The 19,168-nt window shown below is 37.2% G+C and overlaps 1 protein-coding gene across 8 annotated transcripts in view; it reads left to right on the top strand.

Annotated features, from left to right (window-relative positions):
- The window catches only part of TTC13 (tetratricopeptide repeat domain 13), a 74,462-nt gene extending 56,311 nt beyond the window's left edge, over positions 1-18,151 (top strand). For 4 of the 8 annotated variants that reach the window (XM_037820872.1, XM_037820856.1, XM_037820877.1 and 1 more), the window contains 11 exons: positions 567-697; positions 1,276-1,408; positions 2,004-2,096; positions 3,102-3,185; positions 3,982-4,066; positions 7,440-7,549; positions 10,127-10,262; positions 11,338-11,417; positions 15,462-15,540; positions 15,681-15,760; positions 17,217-18,151. In XM_037820872.1, the coding sequence (XP_037676800.1) occupies positions 567-697; positions 1,276-1,408; positions 2,004-2,096; positions 3,102-3,185; positions 3,982-4,066; positions 7,440-7,549; positions 10,127-10,262; positions 11,338-11,417; positions 15,462-15,540; positions 15,681-15,760; positions 17,217-17,331 (1,126 nt within the window). In that variant the 3' untranslated portion in view covers positions 17,332-18,151. The remainder of the gene's footprint in view (positions 1-566; positions 698-1,275; positions 1,409-2,003; positions 2,097-3,101; positions 3,186-3,981; positions 4,067-7,439; positions 7,550-10,126; positions 10,263-11,337; positions 11,418-15,461; positions 15,541-15,680; positions 15,761-17,216) is intronic. The other 4 variants (XM_037820879.1, XM_037820869.1, XM_037820858.1 and 1 more) reach the window with 2 other exon arrangements.
- The last annotated feature ends 1,017 nt before the right edge of the window (positions 18,152-19,168 follow it).

Here is a 19,168-nt window from a genome sequence, read left to right as displayed (position 1 = left end):
TTGTCATCCCTTTGCTATACTAGGTTATAGTTGTATTCATAGCTGTGTGCCAAGTCCTAGTTAATTACTGAATTTGAGGGTGGTCTTAGGGACCTCCTGACGCAATTTACAACTTAGAGTTGTGCTCTTTTGTTATAAAAACATCAAGCAGGTTGGCAGCTAAACATTAGTAGTTAATATATCATTCCAAGTCTACTTCATGTAATCATACTTTGGCAGGGAGTGGAACATGAGGGGAGTTTAGGTTGTCTGTTGAAAAAGGCAGTCTAGGCAGAATTGTGTTATGGAGAGGTTTACAAGGCAAATAATGGTAAAAGGTGCCTTCTGGATTGCACACTAGTTATCGGTGTTACCAACAAATACGTTATATTGTATACATCGTCCCCTAAATGATTCCCTTTTTAAATTTGTGTATGGTTGGGTTCAAAGCACTGAAGTAAAAATTACATGGTCATAGATTTCTTTATTACCTTCCCAATGGAGGAAGTGATTGCTTTTCAGATGAAATTGTATTACCAAATGTCTCCTGTAAAAATCCTTATCCTGCATGTAATGTTTTTTTCCAGAGATGTATTACATCATAATTTTGAGAGTTATAAGCCTGAGGTACAAGAGCTGATATGTGTAGCTGATCGTTTGGGATCACTGATGCAGTATGAAACACCTGGTTTCCTGCCAAACAAGAGAATACACAGAGGTATTCTGGAAACGATCTGAAAATGGAAATATTTCTGACATAAGAGCAAGGATTGTCAAACCACGTTGTGCTTTTTCAAAATTGAGTTTACTCAAACCCTACATTTGATCAAAGCAGAAATGTGTATAATCCTTCATACTGAATTCTGAGAGAAGACTGATTCCAGCCTTGTCTTTTTTGGTTTTGCTATAGTGTACGTGTACAATATAGATCTCAAATCATTACTGTAAAACAGACAGCTCATCCACAGGAGCTGTGTCCTTGCTGTAAGAGGGAGGAAGAATTTGAGCTTCCACTTGGCTTCAGTAGAAGGCAGAGTTGGGAGGAGACCACTATGGGGGTGTCTCTAGTTTTGTCTGACAGATTTTAATTTTAGTAGAACCGTCACGACTGATTGGTTCCTCAGTCTTCAGACAAGATTGGGTCTTCTTGTATTACCAGTACTTATGATTCTCTCTCTGTATAATTCTTGAATTATCACTGAGCCTCTTTATTGAGGAAAATGTAAAGTAAGCAAAAGTCTGTCCCTCTAAAGTATACTTATGAACCCTGTTTCCTCAATATTTCTTGTCTTTTAGCCATGGGTTTGGCAGCATTGGAAGTCATGCAAGCTGTACAACGTACATGGACCAACTCAAAGCTTCGAATGAATGGAAAAACTCGGCTGATGCAATGGAGAGATATGTTTGACATTGCAGTAAAATGGAGAAGGTAATGTTTAAATGAGAATAAACTAGAAGCCTTATTTTTGTAAAATAGTATGTCCCCTCTAGCTAACAGATTTTGAATCCTGTTTTGCTTACTAATAATAGGCCTTATAAATTACGTTTTCCTTGCTAAAATTTGTCAGAAATTCCTGGTATCTTTAGTCTTTGAAAGATATCCAACTAATATATATGTTATGGAATTGATTGTTAGGTTTCTAGCACATTTCCAAATGTAGTGTTTTAGAAAAAGCAGTCTCTTTGAAAGAGCAGACTATTTTGTTTGGTACCTTTGAATGAACTTTAGTATACCAGTTCCTTTGTATTTGAATTATACCTGGCTACCCAGTTATAATTGGGGGAGGAACCTTTTGATACTCATTTTCATGAGGAAAATAATGTTCTACTAGAAAACCTTTTCTGGCTTCTTAATTGGTACAATTGGAACATCTCAGGTTTGTGAGCCATATTTTTAGATGTAATGGACTCAGCAGTTGCTTTCTCTCTACTTTTGCAAAGACTTCCACATGTTTTATTTTTAATGCTTTTGAACACTTCTAGGTTTTGGAACGTTTTCATCTTTAACAAGCTCTGTTTTATAGGATTGCTGATCCAGACCAGCCTGTGCTGTGGTTAGATCAAATGCCAGCACGAAGTCTTAGCAGAGGCTTTAATAATCACATTAATTTAATCAGGTATGAGCCTTTTGTGCATCTGTCGTGTTTTTATAGGAGTTCATTCTAAGCAGTTTGTGGCAACCATGAGCGATTCATTGCACCTGTCCCGTTGACTTTTTGATATGGGAACACATAAATTCTCTCTGTACCTACAGAGACCTGCTTGCATCCCTTTCACCTAATCCATCTGCGTAAAGAAATGCAGTATATACCATCCTCCTTCCCAAGGGTCTTCTCTTTGATGCAGTACTCAATTGAAGGGAGACTGCTAGGTTGTTGCCTAGGGTGTCAAGTCTTTAAGGGGTTCCTAAAAAACATCGTGGAAAGTAATTAGATGGAGAACACTACATTTACCATAACTCTTTCTGATAATACTGTGTTGCTGAAAGAAATTCTTTGACAAGTCTGTTGTGGTAGGAGAAAGACCCCTTCTCATCCCATACACACACACATAAAGGACTTGGATAAATAACAATATCTGGTCTCTAAGCTGCTTTTTTAGCCGGATCTTTTATCTTATCAAAAGCATATGCAAGTTGGGACGTGACTGAAATGTTTACTTCTTTACCCTGCCTTTCATTTGCTTAGCCACCCTCTAAATAAATACTGAGGAAATATTAAAGATTATCAGCCTGAAGGGGGACCTGTATTATTAGCCTGTCCTTTGATAAATTTTGGATAAAATTTACAGATGAGGTCGTTTGTGTCAAACTAAGATGTTTCTAGTTCGAGAAACCTGCTTCAAGAAAATATTATTCTATGTAACTTTGATATTTAAGTATGGGTTTTAATGGAGCTATCCTCTCTATATTTTTTTAATTTCTAGAAAGTGAATTTTCCCCTCTCCCCCATGACTTGTGTATTTTCCCAACCCTTGACTCTGAGCAAGCAAATTTCCCAAACTGTTTTGCTATATTCTCAGCAGCTCTTATTCTTATTTTTTTAATGTACTTTGAAATTAGATATTGTTCTAAATATACTCTTTTGAAAAATGATTCTTTCTTTTTCCCCCCTCCCTTACAGGGGTCAAGTGATTAACATGAGATACCTGGAATATTTTGAGAAAATACTTCATTTTATTAAAGATAGAATTCTTGTTTATCATGGGTAATCCTTCAATTTTCTCCTTCATAGTAACAGATTAATTTTATATATCTTATATTTGTTATATTTACCTTGAAAACAAAGCCTATTGACATACTAAACAAAATACAAGTTTTTACAAGGGGGTTGGAGCCTTTCATAATAGCTTATTAACCTAATTTTTAATAGTTTCATAAAATCCATGGACCGCAATTGAGAGTTTTTAACCTTAGAGAAAACCGTGCAACTTTTCTAGTCTCTTTCTTCTGCAAAGCAAGATGTTTCTTTGAATTTATCTATTATGGATTTCAGCTTTAATATTCAGTCTCCCTGAGTGGAAAGATGCTGTGTACAGATATAACAGTGAGCAGAACACCAGGAAAAAAAGTAATTCTGAATGATTAGTTATCACCAATTAAATATAAAATTGGTGTAAAAGCAGGGTATACCTCCATTTGAGCAACTTTAGAAAGAAAAGAACACATACTTCTAATTTCAGAGCTGGTATGGAAGGATCAAGTCTTTATGACCAAACCTGTACCAGTACATGTATACACAAAACACTGGCTGTCAATCCGTTTTGCTTTCTCTATTTTTGCCTTCTGGATGGACTGCTGTTTATTTTCTTAATTCTCATCTGCAGCCCCAAATGAATTAGGATTAAACCATTCTATGATTTAGAAACATAGTTGTGGTCTACCATTTTGAATACCAGTTATACTCAGAATTAAGGAAAATTCATTTAAATTCAAAGTAATAGCATAACTGTTACATTTCAGCATTAACCTCAGTTCCCAACTCTCTCTTTCTCTTTTTAAAGAGCTAATAATCCTAAAGGATTGTTGGAAGTTAGAGAAGCTCTGGAAAAGGTACACAAGGTAGAAGACCTTCTTCCAATTATGAAGGTAAATTTATTATCAAAATCTCTGTAGGTGTTTTTAGGAAGCAAAACAAACTAAAGAACTTTTAAAAAAGAACTCATAATTGTTAAACACGTTTATTAATATTATGCTGTGTTTTAAAACCCATATTAGTGAAAACACTAATATGAAAATACTCTGAATAATAACCAGAATAAAATGAAACAGGCAGCAAACTCAACAGAAGAACTAATTTTGTGGAAGCAGTTAACAGAGGAAACAGAAGAAAACCTAAGATACATATATAATTGATTTCTGCCTCTGACCACAATGGAATAACTGGTACTCAATTGACCTTCCACACTAGAACAGTTATAAAACTGGACAAAATACAAGGCAACTGTTTTCAGTCATTGAACAATCTCAGGACTGTGATTCTTGAGAGAATGGAAACATACGAGGTGAGCCCCACTTTCACCCCACCTCTCTGCCTGGGAATATTTACTGGATCACTGAACAGGTTTTTGGAGCCCAGGCAGGATACAGTGGTCTTGCTAAGCTAAGGACGCAGAGATCGGAGTTTGGATCTGTCAAAGTGACTAGAATTTGCAGGGCAGGGTACAGAAAAGAAGGAAGCCAGGCTGGGTGGGGAATGCCCAGGGGTCAGCATGGGTGTTCCTTGTCACCCTTGTGCTGTGAGAGACTGAGAGAGAGACTTAGCAGAGAACAGTTGCTGTGGGGACAAGAGCTGAGTAGAGATGTAGAAGTTTTGTTGCTTATACATGGCCTGTATCTCTAAGCCAATTCTGCATTAACTCACTATCCTCCCCACTACGTGGAACATGACTCCCAGGGGAGTAAATCTCCCTGGCAACGTGGGACATGACTCCCAGGGATTAGCCTTGCCCTGGCATTGTGGGATTAAGAATGCCTTCTTGACCAAAAGGGGGAAGAGAAATGAAACAAAATAACGTTTCAGTGGCTAAGAGATTTCAAATAGAGTCAAGAGGTCATGCTCAAGGTTATTCTTATGCATTATATAGATTATATATATTATATAGTTTCCAGTGTCTGAGAATAGCTAGAAGGAAAAACCTGAAACTATTGAACTGTGATGCAGTAGCCTTGATTCTTGATGATGATTGTATAAATATATAGCTTTTATCGTGTGGCCATGTGATTGTGAAAATCTTGTGACTGACTCTTTCTGGATCCAGTGTATGGGCAGATGAGGAATAAAATAAAGATCAAAAAATAAATATAAATAATAGGGGGGGATACGGGGTATGGGATGTTTTGAGTGTTCTTTTTTATTTTTATTATTTTTAATTTTTTTTGGAGTAATGAAAATTTTCTAAAATTGATTGTAGTGATGAATGCACAATTATATGATGATACTGTGAGCCATTGATTGTATACTTTGGATGGATTATATGGTGTGCGAATATGTCTCAATAAAATTACATTAAAAAAAAGTCTAGCTATACACTGTTTATAGGAGACACCTACAAGATGGCATTTACAAAGTTAAAGGGGAAAAGGTGTACCAGGCAAATGCTAATGAAAATATGGTAATATCAATATCTGAAATATTTGAATTCAAGGTAAAAGGCACTACAGGGGACAAAATTATATTAATTGAAAGTATAATCCATTAAGAAGTTATAACTTCATGAACCGTTTATCCTCCTAAGAGTGTAAGTACCCAAAAATGTGCTGATAGCAGGTAGCTTGCTTTTGCAATTAATGGTTTGGACTTTAATATAAAACTTGAATAAATGTTCTCTTCATAGCTGTAGAAGATAAAATTGATTTACAGCAAATAAAATTTAAGAAATAACCAAAGCTTATTCATTTCTAAGGAATAATCAGGAAGCTTCAGGTAACGAACAAAGCACTGAACTTAAGAATCTGTAAACCAGACTCTACATCTGCCTCTCTAAGCTTGGGCAAGCCAGTGACATGACCAAAGTCCCAGTGTCTTATCTGCTAAAAGCGAAGTGTCTCATGAACTAATGCAGTGGTTGTCAGCCTTCTCAAACTCACTAGACATGTTCAGATGCCCCCTTGACTACACTAAAATGAAATTCATAGAGAACATAACCCACCTGTTTGAAGTATTTGTAAAATTTGATATTGTGACAGCTTTCGCTGAAAATATGCAATGTATTTTTTTATGAAAAACCAAGTTGTAATGCATCTTAGATTCTGTAGAGGCTGATTATTAGAAAATAGCATGGACTTTGAAGCAATAAAAGCCTGGATTTAAATTCTTTCTCTGCTGTTTCCCAGTTCTGTAACTTGGGCCAGGTACTTTAACCTCACCAAGCTTTTGCCTTACCCCAAAATTGAGATCATACCCTATTTTACAGGTATTTTGTGAGGATTAAGTAAGAATTGGCATATAGTAAGTGTTTAACACATTTTCTTCTCTTTGTCCATTATTTTCAAAGATCATATTCTTTGTGAAAGAGTCTTGCCTGTTTCAGTTTCAGCTCTTGACTCTGATTATCTGAGTTGTCCAAACTTATGTCCCATTCATTCACTCCTGTCCTTTTCTGTACCTCTACTGAAAACATGATTTGTCTCGCTGGTTTTAGACACACTTTTCCCCCAGGAGTGTCTTATGTGAAGCAGGACTTCTTTTTATTTATTTATTGGTCCTCTTACTTTAAGTCCATCAATGCTTTAAAATTGGCAATGTTAAATAACTGATTTGAGGGGGTCAGTATTGGGGGTAATGGCAAAAACTGTTTATTGGCATTTCAATATTTGTCACAGATATTTTGAATAAAAGTTGACATCTGCAACTGCCTTCATACTCATCATACCTGAGGGCCACCATTCTTATATCTGTATAATTCCCTTAGCATACTTCTCTGTGGTCTGCAGAGTTGGAGTCTGTGTGTTTAAATGACATTCTCCAGTTGATGAATATAATTCAGAGTACTTTTCAGAAAAGTCATGGTAGACCCAACTGCTTTGAAGGAGCACCAACATGAACATAAGTTGTTTTGCACATATATATTGGGTACAACTGTTCTGCTAAGAATCAAAGTTGCTTCTTATCAAGATAAATGAATTTGAGAAAAACAAAAAGGAGCTCATAGACGTTAGCAGTACACCTTGTTCATTAAGAGAGCCTATTAGCTTTTTTGTGCTAAAGTTCTCTGCTGGACTCTAGTAGGGGTCATGGGGAGCGTAACTTGGGCTTTTAGAATTTGTGTGTTGTGGCATGAGGACAAGTAGAGGTATCCTCAGTAACTAACTGCTGGATCAGAGAATAGCGGTGTTTTGCATCAGGTGATTTCTGTGATACTTCTTAAAAACATCTAAGTTGGAGCCACCATTGGAGTTCACAGTTGGGGCTTACAATGAATTATAGATCACTAATGTTAATTTTCTTTTTCCCTGAAAGCAGTTTAATACTAAAACAAAGGATGGCTTCACTGTGAACACAAAAGTTCCAAGCCTCAAAGATCAAGGGAAGGAATATGATGGATTCACAATTACCATTACAGGAGACAAGTATGTATGCTTCATAAATGTGTATATGAATTAGGAGCTTGTGTCAAAAAGTGTGCATATGCGTGATATTGCTGTAGAAGCTGTGTCATATTGCGTTTTTGCTTTTATCCTGAAATGAAAATTACTGAGGTCCAGTGTGGAACTATAACCTTTATATTTTGTATGTGACATGTAGGATATTACAGTGGCAAAAAAGTGTTCTGATTGCTAAGTCTCACAACTTTCTAGATATTAAGGTCTAGTACAAATTGTGGAAAGTGTTCTTCTCGGTTCTTGAAGTTTAGGGGGAGGAAGGCTTTACTGACAAAGTGGAAAAAGATGAAAGGTTGGCAGATTGGAAGTTTGTAAACTTTGGTCATTGTAAAGTTTGTTTTTTTAAAAAAATTCAAGTTTTTGTGTATTACAAGAATACTGTAGTTTTACTGCATTTGGTATATACAGATAATCAAAAATAAAATTAAAATCATTAGGTTATTTTCTTTAAAAAGGGATTATATCATACATATTGTTTTGTAACCTGTTTTTGTTTTTTTTTTAATTTTAAGTTTTTTATTTTGAATGCTTTAAAACTTACAGGATAGTTACAAAAATAATACAGAAAACACCAGCATACTCCTAACCCCCGATATGCAGATCCACCAAATTTTAACATTTTTGTCACATTTGCCATATCATTCTTCTGTCTCTCTGTCATTCCATCAGTTCATCTCTCTGTCTGTGCATCTTACCATTACTCTTTGTCAGTTTATCACTCTTAACAGGTTACTTTTTCGTGAACTTTTTCCCATATCATAGTCCTATAAGCATTTTTAATAATTGCATGTATTCTGTTGTATGGATGTTAGGCTTTCTTTTAGTGATTTTTTGTTATTGGCCATTTAGGGTGTTTCCTATGTTTTTGCTTTAAAAATAACACTGTAATGAACATCTTTATTAGCTATAGTTTTATATACATCCAAAGTCCAAACTTCTTCTGGAAGCCTCCATATCCCTTGACTTTGAGGTAGAATTACTTTGAACCTCCCCTTGCCACCCCCTCAATTTCATAACATGTTCATATTAAAAGCCCTCCCAATGATTTCTGCCAATTCAGCAGTGGCTGTATGGCTGACTTTCTCCTGGCCCCTTCTGCCTTTTGGGCTCTGGCTTTCTCATGTAAAGAAGTCTCTTCATTTCAAAACTTTCTCATACGGGCCTTCATGAGTAAACACCAGTGAAGCAACTATCAGATTTTGTTGCTTTTCCTTATCCTTGAGATCTCACTTTCTCTACCAATCCACTTACCAAAGTACTTCTCTAAGAAAGATTATCCTCCACTCAAAAATAAATTGCAGGGTTTGCTGTTGAAGTAAAAATTTTCCCCTCTTTTTACACACCCATGATGTATATCCCCAGATTAAATTCCCAGACAGAAAAAGAATTACTGAGTAAAAAGGTACATGAAATTCCTTCTCCCTCAAATGTAGTCTCTTTGTTCAGCTGTTTCCCCCACTCGTTGCCATGAACTGTTTCTTTCATCCCATCACCCTTAGTCTGGGCCTCACGACCTCTTGCACAGACTCATAACTGACCTCCCCATTGCCTGTCCATCTCTGCTTCCCTGCCAGATTAATGTACCTTAAGGCTTTACCCCACTGGGGCATTCCCCTTGCTCCAGAAGTCTCTTGCCCTTCCCGTACCCTACCACTGTCTGTAGATACCAAAACCAACCCCTCTGCCAGGCATTCAAGGCCTTCTGTAATGTGACCTCAAACAATATTTCCAGCTTAACCTTGAACCATTTTCCTGTAGGAACCTGGCCTGTTAACTAGCCAAGTTGAGTTCACCTCCCACTTTTCCCATCTCTGGGCCTCTGGTCATTATGTTCCTATTCTTTAAAACCTACCTTCAGGCTACTTGTTCCATGAAGCATTCCCTGTATTTCCTTCCATGTCTTCCCAATTAGATATAATTTCCCCTCTGTTGAACACCTGATGTTCTGGCCTTAAGCATGATCTCATAATAATTTGTGACTTTGTTGCTTCGTCTCTATAAGCAGCAACTTTGCCTGGCTTTTCTTTATAGCTCTAAGTACAGCATTTAGCTAATGCCTTTATACAGTACCCATTGCATCAATTATATCTTCCATAGAGCCTTGCATGAAGCTAAAGCATGAAAACAGAAGAATATTTATAAACAACAGCAGTGGATTCTCTGAACTTCATAACACTTCTTGTTCCTAATTTGTAGTCATAATGGGGTAACTGACTGATAAAATATTTACTAGCCATTTAAATTTATTCTTCACTACATGTTGTTGTTTTTCCCTGTATTAGTTTAAGCTCATATTATAAATACATATAGTTAGACTGAGCAAGATGACATTTAGCCTTTATATCAAATTTTATGAAAAAAATTGCATGCTTATGAAACGTACTGTATCTGTCTATAGTTAGAAAGGTGTGCTACATTCTTAAATATGTTTATGGGACTCGATATCATAGTGTTACATTAGCATGCTATTTTTTTTTTTACTGTCTGTTTGGCTGTTTAAAGTGTATATAATCAATGCCTTTACACACATTCTTGTATTTTTAGAGTTGGCAATGTACTATTTTCGGTGGAAACTCAAACCACAGAAGAAAGAACACAATTATATCATGCTGAAATAGATGCACTTTATAAAGACCTGACAGCAAAAGGAAAAGTATTGATTCTTTCATCAGAATTTGGGGTAGGTTTTTGTTTGTTTCCATTTTATCCCCTTTTCCTGTGATCTTTGTAAACTTTTTAAAAACCCTGCACTTTCATTGTGACTGTACATCTTATGCTTGAAATCAGTTTTAATTGATCTATAAATATTTCTTTTAAAAATATCCTTATAAGATTAATTCCCTTATTTAATAACTGTAGTAACAGGGATTAGGGGGAGTATAATAAATTTATATAGTTAGAATCTATCCTACATTATCATATTTTTGGACTCTGATAAGATTTAAATGAAAAAGTTGGTCCATATTGAAAATAGCCTGTGCCTCACCTCTTTCTTCCATTTTCTTCCTGTCATTGTTGCTGTTCCTTTGGATCACAGGTTTTTAATCAGCTTTTGAATTTAAACTAGATGATGTATTTCATTTGGCAATGAAAGTAGACTGGAGTTGCGAATATTTTGCATCTCCAACCCTTTCCTAGTCTGTTCCCTCTCCCCTTAATTGCCTGCCCCAACTAATGTGGGAGCTCCTTGGAGGCAGGCTTTCTGTCATGGTCACCTCTGAGTTCTCAAGTGGATGCCTGTGACCCTCAGGAAGTCACTTTATTCTTCTGACATTTAATTAGTTCATACATATAATTAGGCCATCTAAGTTTATATGTATAATTAAGCATATTTGTCATCTAAATATCAGTGTAGAGTAGGAGGTTTATCAGAGTCTTTTGTGTACAAATACATGTAGTTTAAGAAAGCAGAATATTTGGTATTAAGTGCTTTGTTTTATTTTAATCACAATATACATTTTGACATTCAAATAACAAATGGAGACTGAGATATTTATGTTTATCAGAAAATGTTGCAGTTTCAAAAGACAGCTTGGACAACACTGCTCTAAATTGAACTGTATGTCTATTCTTTCATTAAAAAAATGATACAAAAGAGTATAACATATTCAAGAATGTGAAAGGTAAGTTCTTGTAGGGGAGGAATGAAACAATCTTTTTCCTGATGTATATGATTCTTATATATCTTGTTGCCTCATAAAAATTTGCTTATTATCTAATATTTAAGTTCTGATGAGTATGTGTTTTTTTTCTAGGAGGCTGATGCTGTTTGTAACTTAATTTTATCCTTAATTTATTACTTTTATAATTTAATGCCACTCTCTCGAGGATCCAGGTAAGTGATATCCTACAAGTAAAGGTGTCCTCTATTTTTTCTCCCCAAATCTACATTAAAAATGAGTTCCTTAATTACCACATCATCAAAAAGACTTAGAAAGATAGTTCTAATATAATGTGCTAATTTTATTTAATATAGTTTAGTAGTTCTAATACAGCTTAATAGGCTAGGGATTCATTCATTCAGTAAAAATTTACTGTGTGCCATGCATTGCACTCACAGTGTATTTTGATTTTTGATATTTACCAGACTGTTTCCACTCTTACCTGCCCCACCCTGCCATGGCTTTTAATTGACCCCTAGTCTTAATGTTATATACTATTTTTTCACAAACCGTTCCTTAATATTTTTATTATTTTGGATAGAGTCTTCTTACTTGTATGTATGCATTAAGGTTTTGTTTTGTTTTTTAAGTATTATTAAAGCAAGGGCTGTATCTGTAGAGTTTTATTTTTATTCTCTTTTACCCTGTACTGTGTGCCGTAAATCATGCAAATGGCATTTTGCTGTTGCTAGCACATATTTAAGATATTTTGGCTAAAATAATATGCTTGAGTGTCTGTATCTTTAATTAATGCTTTAGAAAGTAAAATTCCCTTAAGTGTGGTAGTAAGTTTTGTTATATTTAGAGACATTGAAACAAAATAGGAACAGAAATATCATTATTGGCATAATTATTATTAGTTGTGTCCACTGAATATGTGATGTGCATTAGACTATTCATACTACCTAGTATCAGTCACTTATGCAGGGTCTAAGTGTGCAAAACATGCTGCATTTTATCATCTGTCTTCACAGCAGCTCTCTTGGCTGTGTGATATATGAAGGGAGTAAAACTCCCATCACCTTTGACTCCATCCCTCTTTTCCCTACATCTCTTCAGTCCCTAAATCCTGTTGATTCTGCCTCCTAAACCTGTTTTCTTTCTTATCCTGGCATCTATTCCCATAGTTCAGACCCTTATCACCATAACCTTTCTAACTAGTCTCCCTGCTTCCAGACTTTTCTCCTTCCCCCAGACTACTATCTATCCTCCCCCAAACCACTCGTTATTTCTCTAAAATGCACATATGCTTACAGTTTTCTCCAGGACCTTCTCAGTACCTGTCTTAGTTTGCTAATGCTGGAGAATGCAAAACACCAGAGATGGATAGGCTTTTATAAAACGGGGGTTTATTTCACTAAACAATTACAGTCTTAAGGCCACAAAGCATCCAAGGTGACACCTCAGCAATCAGGTACCTTCACCGGAGGATGGCCAGTGGTGTCCGGAAAACCTCTGCTAGCTAGGAAGGCAGCTGGCATCTGCTCCAAAGCTCCAGCCTCAAAACAGCTTTCTCCCAGGACGTTCCTTTCTAGCAAGCTTGCTTCTCTTCAAAACATCACTCCCAGCTGCACTCTCTTTCTTCCCCCCAAGTCAGCTCATTTATATAGCTCCACCGATCAAGGCCCACCCCGAATGGGTGGGACCACGCCTCCATGGGAACATCTCATCAAAATTATCTCCCACAGCTGGGTGGGGCACACTCCAAGCAAATCTAACCAGCACCAAAACGTCTGCCCCACACAAGACCACAAAGATAATGGCATTTGGGGGACACAATACATTCAAACTGGCACATTCCACCCCCTGAACCCCAAAATGACATTATCTTTCCAAATACAAAATATATTCATTCCATCACAATATCACAAAAACTTAAATCATTTCAGTAACAAAAGTTAAGTACAAAATCCCATCAAAATCAGTTTAGGCTTGGTCAGTTCTAAGGCATAATTCCCCTCTAGCTGTGGATCTGTGAACCTAGAACAAGTTATGTGCTTCCAATATATAAAGGAGAGACATTCATAGGATAAACAATTCCATTGCCATAAGGAGAAACAGTAAGGAAAACAGGGTTAACAGGAGCAAAACAGTTCCTAAAACCCGCAGGACAAACTCCATTAGATTTCAAAGTCTGAGAGTCACTAACAGAACGATGTTGCATCCTTGGGGCTTGAGAGAGCGGGAGTCTAACCCTTCCTAAGGGCCTTTCTGGCAGCCCTTTCCTCTCCAAACGCTTAGGTGAGTGCTCCAACATGTCCACACATTGGGGAGACCACCTTCTCGGCCCCACCCTCCTCAAACATCGGGGCAGCTCCCGGATTCCCTTCCATCTCCGGGGCACACGCTCAACCCCTTCAGAACAGTGTGGTGGCAGCCAGGCTCTCCCCAATTCCCTGGAAATGTGCTCCAACCTCTTTGGGACCTGAGGTGGCAAAACTCTTCCAGAGCATCGAGGCGGAAAGCCCGCCCTCGACCTCCAGGGCAAACTCACCCTTTCCATGCGTGTGGGCTGCTCCGCTCTCCCAGCCCGAGACCTCCTGACTCCAGACGTCATCCTCCATGGCTCTGTCTTTGAAGAGATTTTTACTTTAATTTTTTCCTTATCTGTCTCCTCCAATCCAGACCGGCAATGGCTCTGTCTATAAAGATCTCGCAAAAATTCTGTTGGCTTCGCATGAAGCATGCAGGGGTCAAAGCCATTAGACAATAGGACTTTCCACAAATCCTTTCTGCTTAACTCCTTTTTCAATCTTGGCTTGTACTGAAATGGCGGCTGGGTTCCATGTTTGGTTATGTCCTCACGTTGGGCTGTAGCTTCTGGGATTCCACCCCCTGGAAGCTCGTAATTTTCTAAGCCATCAGCTTCTGGTTTCTTTGAACCCAAGAGTTCAGTTCTAAGTTTATCTCTCTCCACTCGCATTTTACTATAAGCTGCAAGGAGAAGCCAGGGTATATCCTCCACAGATAGTCTGGAGATCTCCTCAGCTAAGTATTCCAGGTTGTCACTTTTAAATTCTTCCTTCCATCTGACACCAGGACTCAATTTTGCCAAATTTTGTGCCACTTTAAAACAAGGATCACTTTTCTTCCAGTTTGCAACAACACATTCATCATTTCTGCTCAAGTCCTCATCAGAAGTATCTTTAGAGTCCATATTTCCATAAACAGTCTCTTTAAAGCAGTTTTGGCCTTTTCTATCAAGCTCCTCACAACTCTTCCAGAAACTCCCCATTATCCATTTAAAAAGCCGTTCCAACATGTTTGGTATTTGCAAACTCAGCAGCAAAAGCACCCCACTTCTCTGGTACCAAAATTTGTCTTAGTTTGCTAATGCTGGAGAATGCAAAACACCAGAGATGGATAGGCTTTTATAAAACGGGGGTTTATTTCACTAAACAATTACAGTCTTAAGGCCACAAAGCATCCAAGGTGACACCTCAGCAATCAGGTACCTTCACCGGAGGATGGCCAGTGGTGTCCGGAAAACCTCTGCTAGCTAGGAAGGCAGCTGGCATCTGCTCCAAAGCTCCAGCCTCAAAACAGCTTTCTCCCAGGACGTTCCTTTCTAGCAAGCTTGCTTCTCTTCAAAACATCACTCCCAGCTGCACTCTCTTTCTTCCCCCCAAGTCAGCTCATTTATATAGCTCCACCGATCAAGGCCCACCCCGAATGGGTGGGACCACGCCTCCATGGGAACATCTCATCAAAATTATCTCCCACAGCTGGTGGGGCACACTCCAAGCAAATCTAACCAGCACCAAAACGTCTGCCCCACACAAGACCACAAAGATAATGGCATTTGGGGGACACAATACATTCAAACTGGCACAGTACCTTTGACTCAAGTTCAGACTCAGGGCCATTCCCTGCCTTGCCCTGGTTTACTTCACAGCCCAATCATCTCTTTCTTTTACCTGCCCTTTTCTCTACCCATGTGAAATTTCTTCTGGTTCCTTCTGTTTGCACAGTCCACCACACTTCCATGGTGTTTTCCATAACTTCACATCAGTGCACATGCTTTTCCTTCTGTTTCAGCCATGTTTCCCTGCCTCCTCCTGTCTACCCTGCTCCATCCTTCTGAAATGCAGCTCAGTTATCCATAGCCTCTGTGAAGCCTCACCTGGTACACCATCCCTGGAAAATACATGGTGACTTCACATATTATAACTGTTTATAGAATAAAACTGATTAACAATTGTTCTTTATCTTAATAGTGTAATAGCTTATTCAGTGATCGTGGGAGCACTGATGGCAAGTGGAAAAGAAGTAGCAGGAAAAATTCCCAAAGGGAAGGTATGTTGGAGTTGGGATGGGAAAATGATTGTGTGTTAAATCTTAATCTGTGGATTTTTATTTTAAGGTGCATGAGTTGAACAAATTTCAAACTGTGTCTTTCTTTTATTTAATCACATTCCTAAATGTCTCTCTTTCAGTTAGTTGACTTTGAAGCTATGACAGCCCCCGGTTCAGAGGCTTTTAGCAAAATAGCCAAAAGCTGGATGAACTTAAAAAGGTAACTACTTGATGGATGGACAAAAGTATATTACAACTGAAGAGGGGGGAAAAGAGCTTTCTATAACTTTTGGAACTACCTGGAAATGGAATTGTTTTATTCAACTTTAAAAGATGTTATACAATGAGTTTAATCTACTTTTTCAGGGTTAAAATGTTTTGCTGTCATATAAGACCCTTTGAAGGGTGACAGTATGAACACAGAATAAATAAAAATAAGGGAAGAAATTGAGAGAGAATAAATGTCTTATTTATATAATCAGATATTATTTCCCTTGGTTAATTTATCTTTCACCCCTAACTCTTAGGGTCAATATTCAGCAGTGAATTTGGAACTGTAAGTTGAAGCCATTTCAGACTTACTGAGGGGTAGCACTTAGTCTTCTGTGTTGTTTTTTTACCTGCTCTCTAAATTTTGAGAATTGTAATTTAGGTAAGGAATGCATGAAAGTCAATAAATGCTAATTGGCAGTTATTTCTGATTGTTACTGTGGGAGGGGTCTAGCAAACTGTGATATTTCCTAGCTCTTGTTTCCAGAAGCACAAGGATAGGATCATGTGAATTAAACTTTCTGATTCTTTAATAGTAAATAATCAGCGGGTCTTAATATTGACCTTACTCATTCTTGCTCCCCATCTATGTTTTTTACATCCTAAGCACCCACAGTTTTGCCTTTCAAATCTTCTTGCCATAGCTACCATCTTATAATTGCTGGGTAATTTGTTTTCTGTTTAAAACCAAGAAATTCATTTCTATAGTCCACTGGTACTCAATTTTTTAATATTACATTTAACTTTGTGATTGAAACTTCTAACAGTTATATGTTGTCCTGTCATATTCCTGTTTCAGGTTTACTAGTTTGCACATTTTTTTCTTAGTAAAATGACCATAAGGTCAAAGATCTTGCTTCTTTTTCTTACATAATTTTAAAGGTTAATCTTTCAACAATTCTTTAAGGAAAGAATAATATCACTATATTTTGCCATTAACATTTAATGATGTACTTTGACATATGTTATCTCACTCATAATAACTCTGTGAGGTACACTGTCCCTATTTTTATAAATATGGGAAGCAGAGGCCTTAGATAAGTGACTAAAGCTAATAAGGAACAAAACGGGAACTAAAACCTGTGTCTTCTAATTCAGAGTCAAGAATGTTTTTACTGCATAAAACGTGTGGTCCATAGTCTTTGTAAAAATCAGAGAGCTTTTCTTGCCCCAAAGACCCTGGCTCAGTTTCCAAGCAGGTTAAACTTGAGTTTATTGCTATTCCAGTTCTTGCTTTAGAAGGGATCTGTTCTGTTAACAGCTCTTCCCTACTTTTCTAATATTGTCTGATATACTATACATGTGGAGTGTTGGAAAATGAATATAACAATGAGAATAAATATAAGCTTTGCTTTTTTTTTAAATTTTGTTAATTTTCATGTCCCCTCTTTGTTTTTTTCTTTCAGTATTTCTCCTTCTTATAAGATTCTTCCATCAGTATCAGAGACGTTTCCAACGTTAAGATCAATGATAGAGGTGCTAAACACAGACTCTTCTCTACGATGTCTTAAGAAACTCTGATTACTCTGTAGTATTTATACGAGTAAAAGGCCGGGACCTCTTGCTTCTTAAGTTATTTTTTTAAACGTGGAATTATAAAGAAATTAGGTCCTTTATTACTTTTGATACCAATTTTTGATAGGAATTGAATACTTGAAATCATTTTCATTATTTTTCTGAACCATGTCAAAAATCATGAAAGAGGGCTTTTGGGGGAAGAAAAAGCTTATGTCTGGGAGGGAAAAGTGTATGTATTGGCCAGTGGCCTATTGGCTTGCACTTTAAAGTCATATGACTACTCCCTTACAGCAAAAAAAGTTTACTTCAAAGACCAAAAATTAAGAACTAAAATTAACAGAACCAACAACAAAACAGGAGTGCTTTCCTTCCTTTAAATATTTGGTTATTTTTCAAAGACTTTTTTTTTATGCACTTTGTGAGAGAGTATCTGTTTTTTCAACTCATGTAGTCTCCATGGATGAGGTCTACGTTTTATTTGAATTATGGAAGATTCATGGGCCATTGATATGTGCCATAGAATTCACACGGCCAGGAGCACTTATTTTGTATGATGCAGACAGTATTTGCTAATGACCCAAACACTGAATTATGGAAACATGAGTGTTTTTTCTTTTTTTCTTTGTCAGGGAAGAAAATAACAAGGGTGACTTCTATACATCACCACCAGTGTTTGGCACTGGATTATGTATGTTTTTATTTTGTGAACTAGTTTCGCTTTCAGGTATGCACCCTTCAGAAAATTACTGATTTTTTTTTTTCCATCAGGGTCAATGACAATGAACAAGTAAAATTAGTTAATTAAAATGTCATTTCTAATTCACTTTCATTTTCTATTCTTTGATTCTGTTAAAGAGTTAAAACTGTTTACTACTTTCTGTTATTTGTTTTTTTTTCTCAAAATTTTGCTCAAGCGCAACATAACAATGTCTCCTAGGAGATTCTGTGCTCCTGAATGATTTAAATACTGCTGGGCATCAGCAGAGTTTTCTGTAAGCCTTGGTAGAATGTGGCACATTTGACCAATTTCCAGCATGTGTTGGACTTGCCCTTTGGACAGATGCTGTTGGGACACTGGTGTGCTTCAAAACAGCCACAGAGAAGTGGTTGATGTTCATATCTATCTGGTCTGGGTAACCACTGAAGGGGAAGGGGATAATGATATAAAACAGATTTCACAGCCACGGATTCATTTTCTTCTGAGACTAAGCCTACAACAAGGAAGGAACGGTGTCTTTATTTTCAGGTGAGGGAGCTGAGACTGGGAGAGCTGTGCCTCTCCTGAGGCCACTCAGCTGAAAGGGGTGGTACTGGGGTTCCAAACCAGCCCTCTCTGACGCCATGGCCTGGCTGTACCGCCACACTGTTGGGGAACCAGGGATTGAATTCTCAGTTCTCAAATCTCAGAAAACACTCTACGAAGCGAAATCCCCATGTATCTGTTTTGTTTCTTTGCACTTTTAACTTCATCCTGTTTTGATCAAGCTCATGCACTTGAATGAAGTCTTTCAAAACCAAAAAGTTTGCTGCATTCAGATATCCTCTACGGCAATGCAAAGCAAGATGAGAATTGCCAAGATTAAGCATAGGAGAATGAATCGATTTTTAAATTTTTCCCTCTTTCTGCTTTTATCTCAAGGTTAAAATCCTTCAATTTTTTTATCACTGTATCACCAACTCTTGAAGATTTTAGATTGTGAGATACCCATTTTTCAATCAGGGAAATGGCCCAAATAAAATAGATGACTTTTCTAAAATATGATAGCATGTATCTAAACCCCAGAATTAGAATGTATCCTTCTTAAAACTTAGTTTGCCAACTCCAAATTATTATGTTTCA

The sequence above is a fragment of the Choloepus didactylus genome, chromosome 2 (assembly GCF_015220235.1).
Source record: "Choloepus didactylus isolate mChoDid1 chromosome 2, mChoDid1.pri, whole genome shotgun sequence".
Taxonomy (NCBI): domain Eukaryota; kingdom Metazoa; phylum Chordata; class Mammalia; order Pilosa; family Megalonychidae; genus Choloepus; species Choloepus didactylus.
The sequence above is the reverse complement of the archived record's forward strand: the minus strand, read 5'-3'. Positions and strand labels throughout refer to the sequence as shown.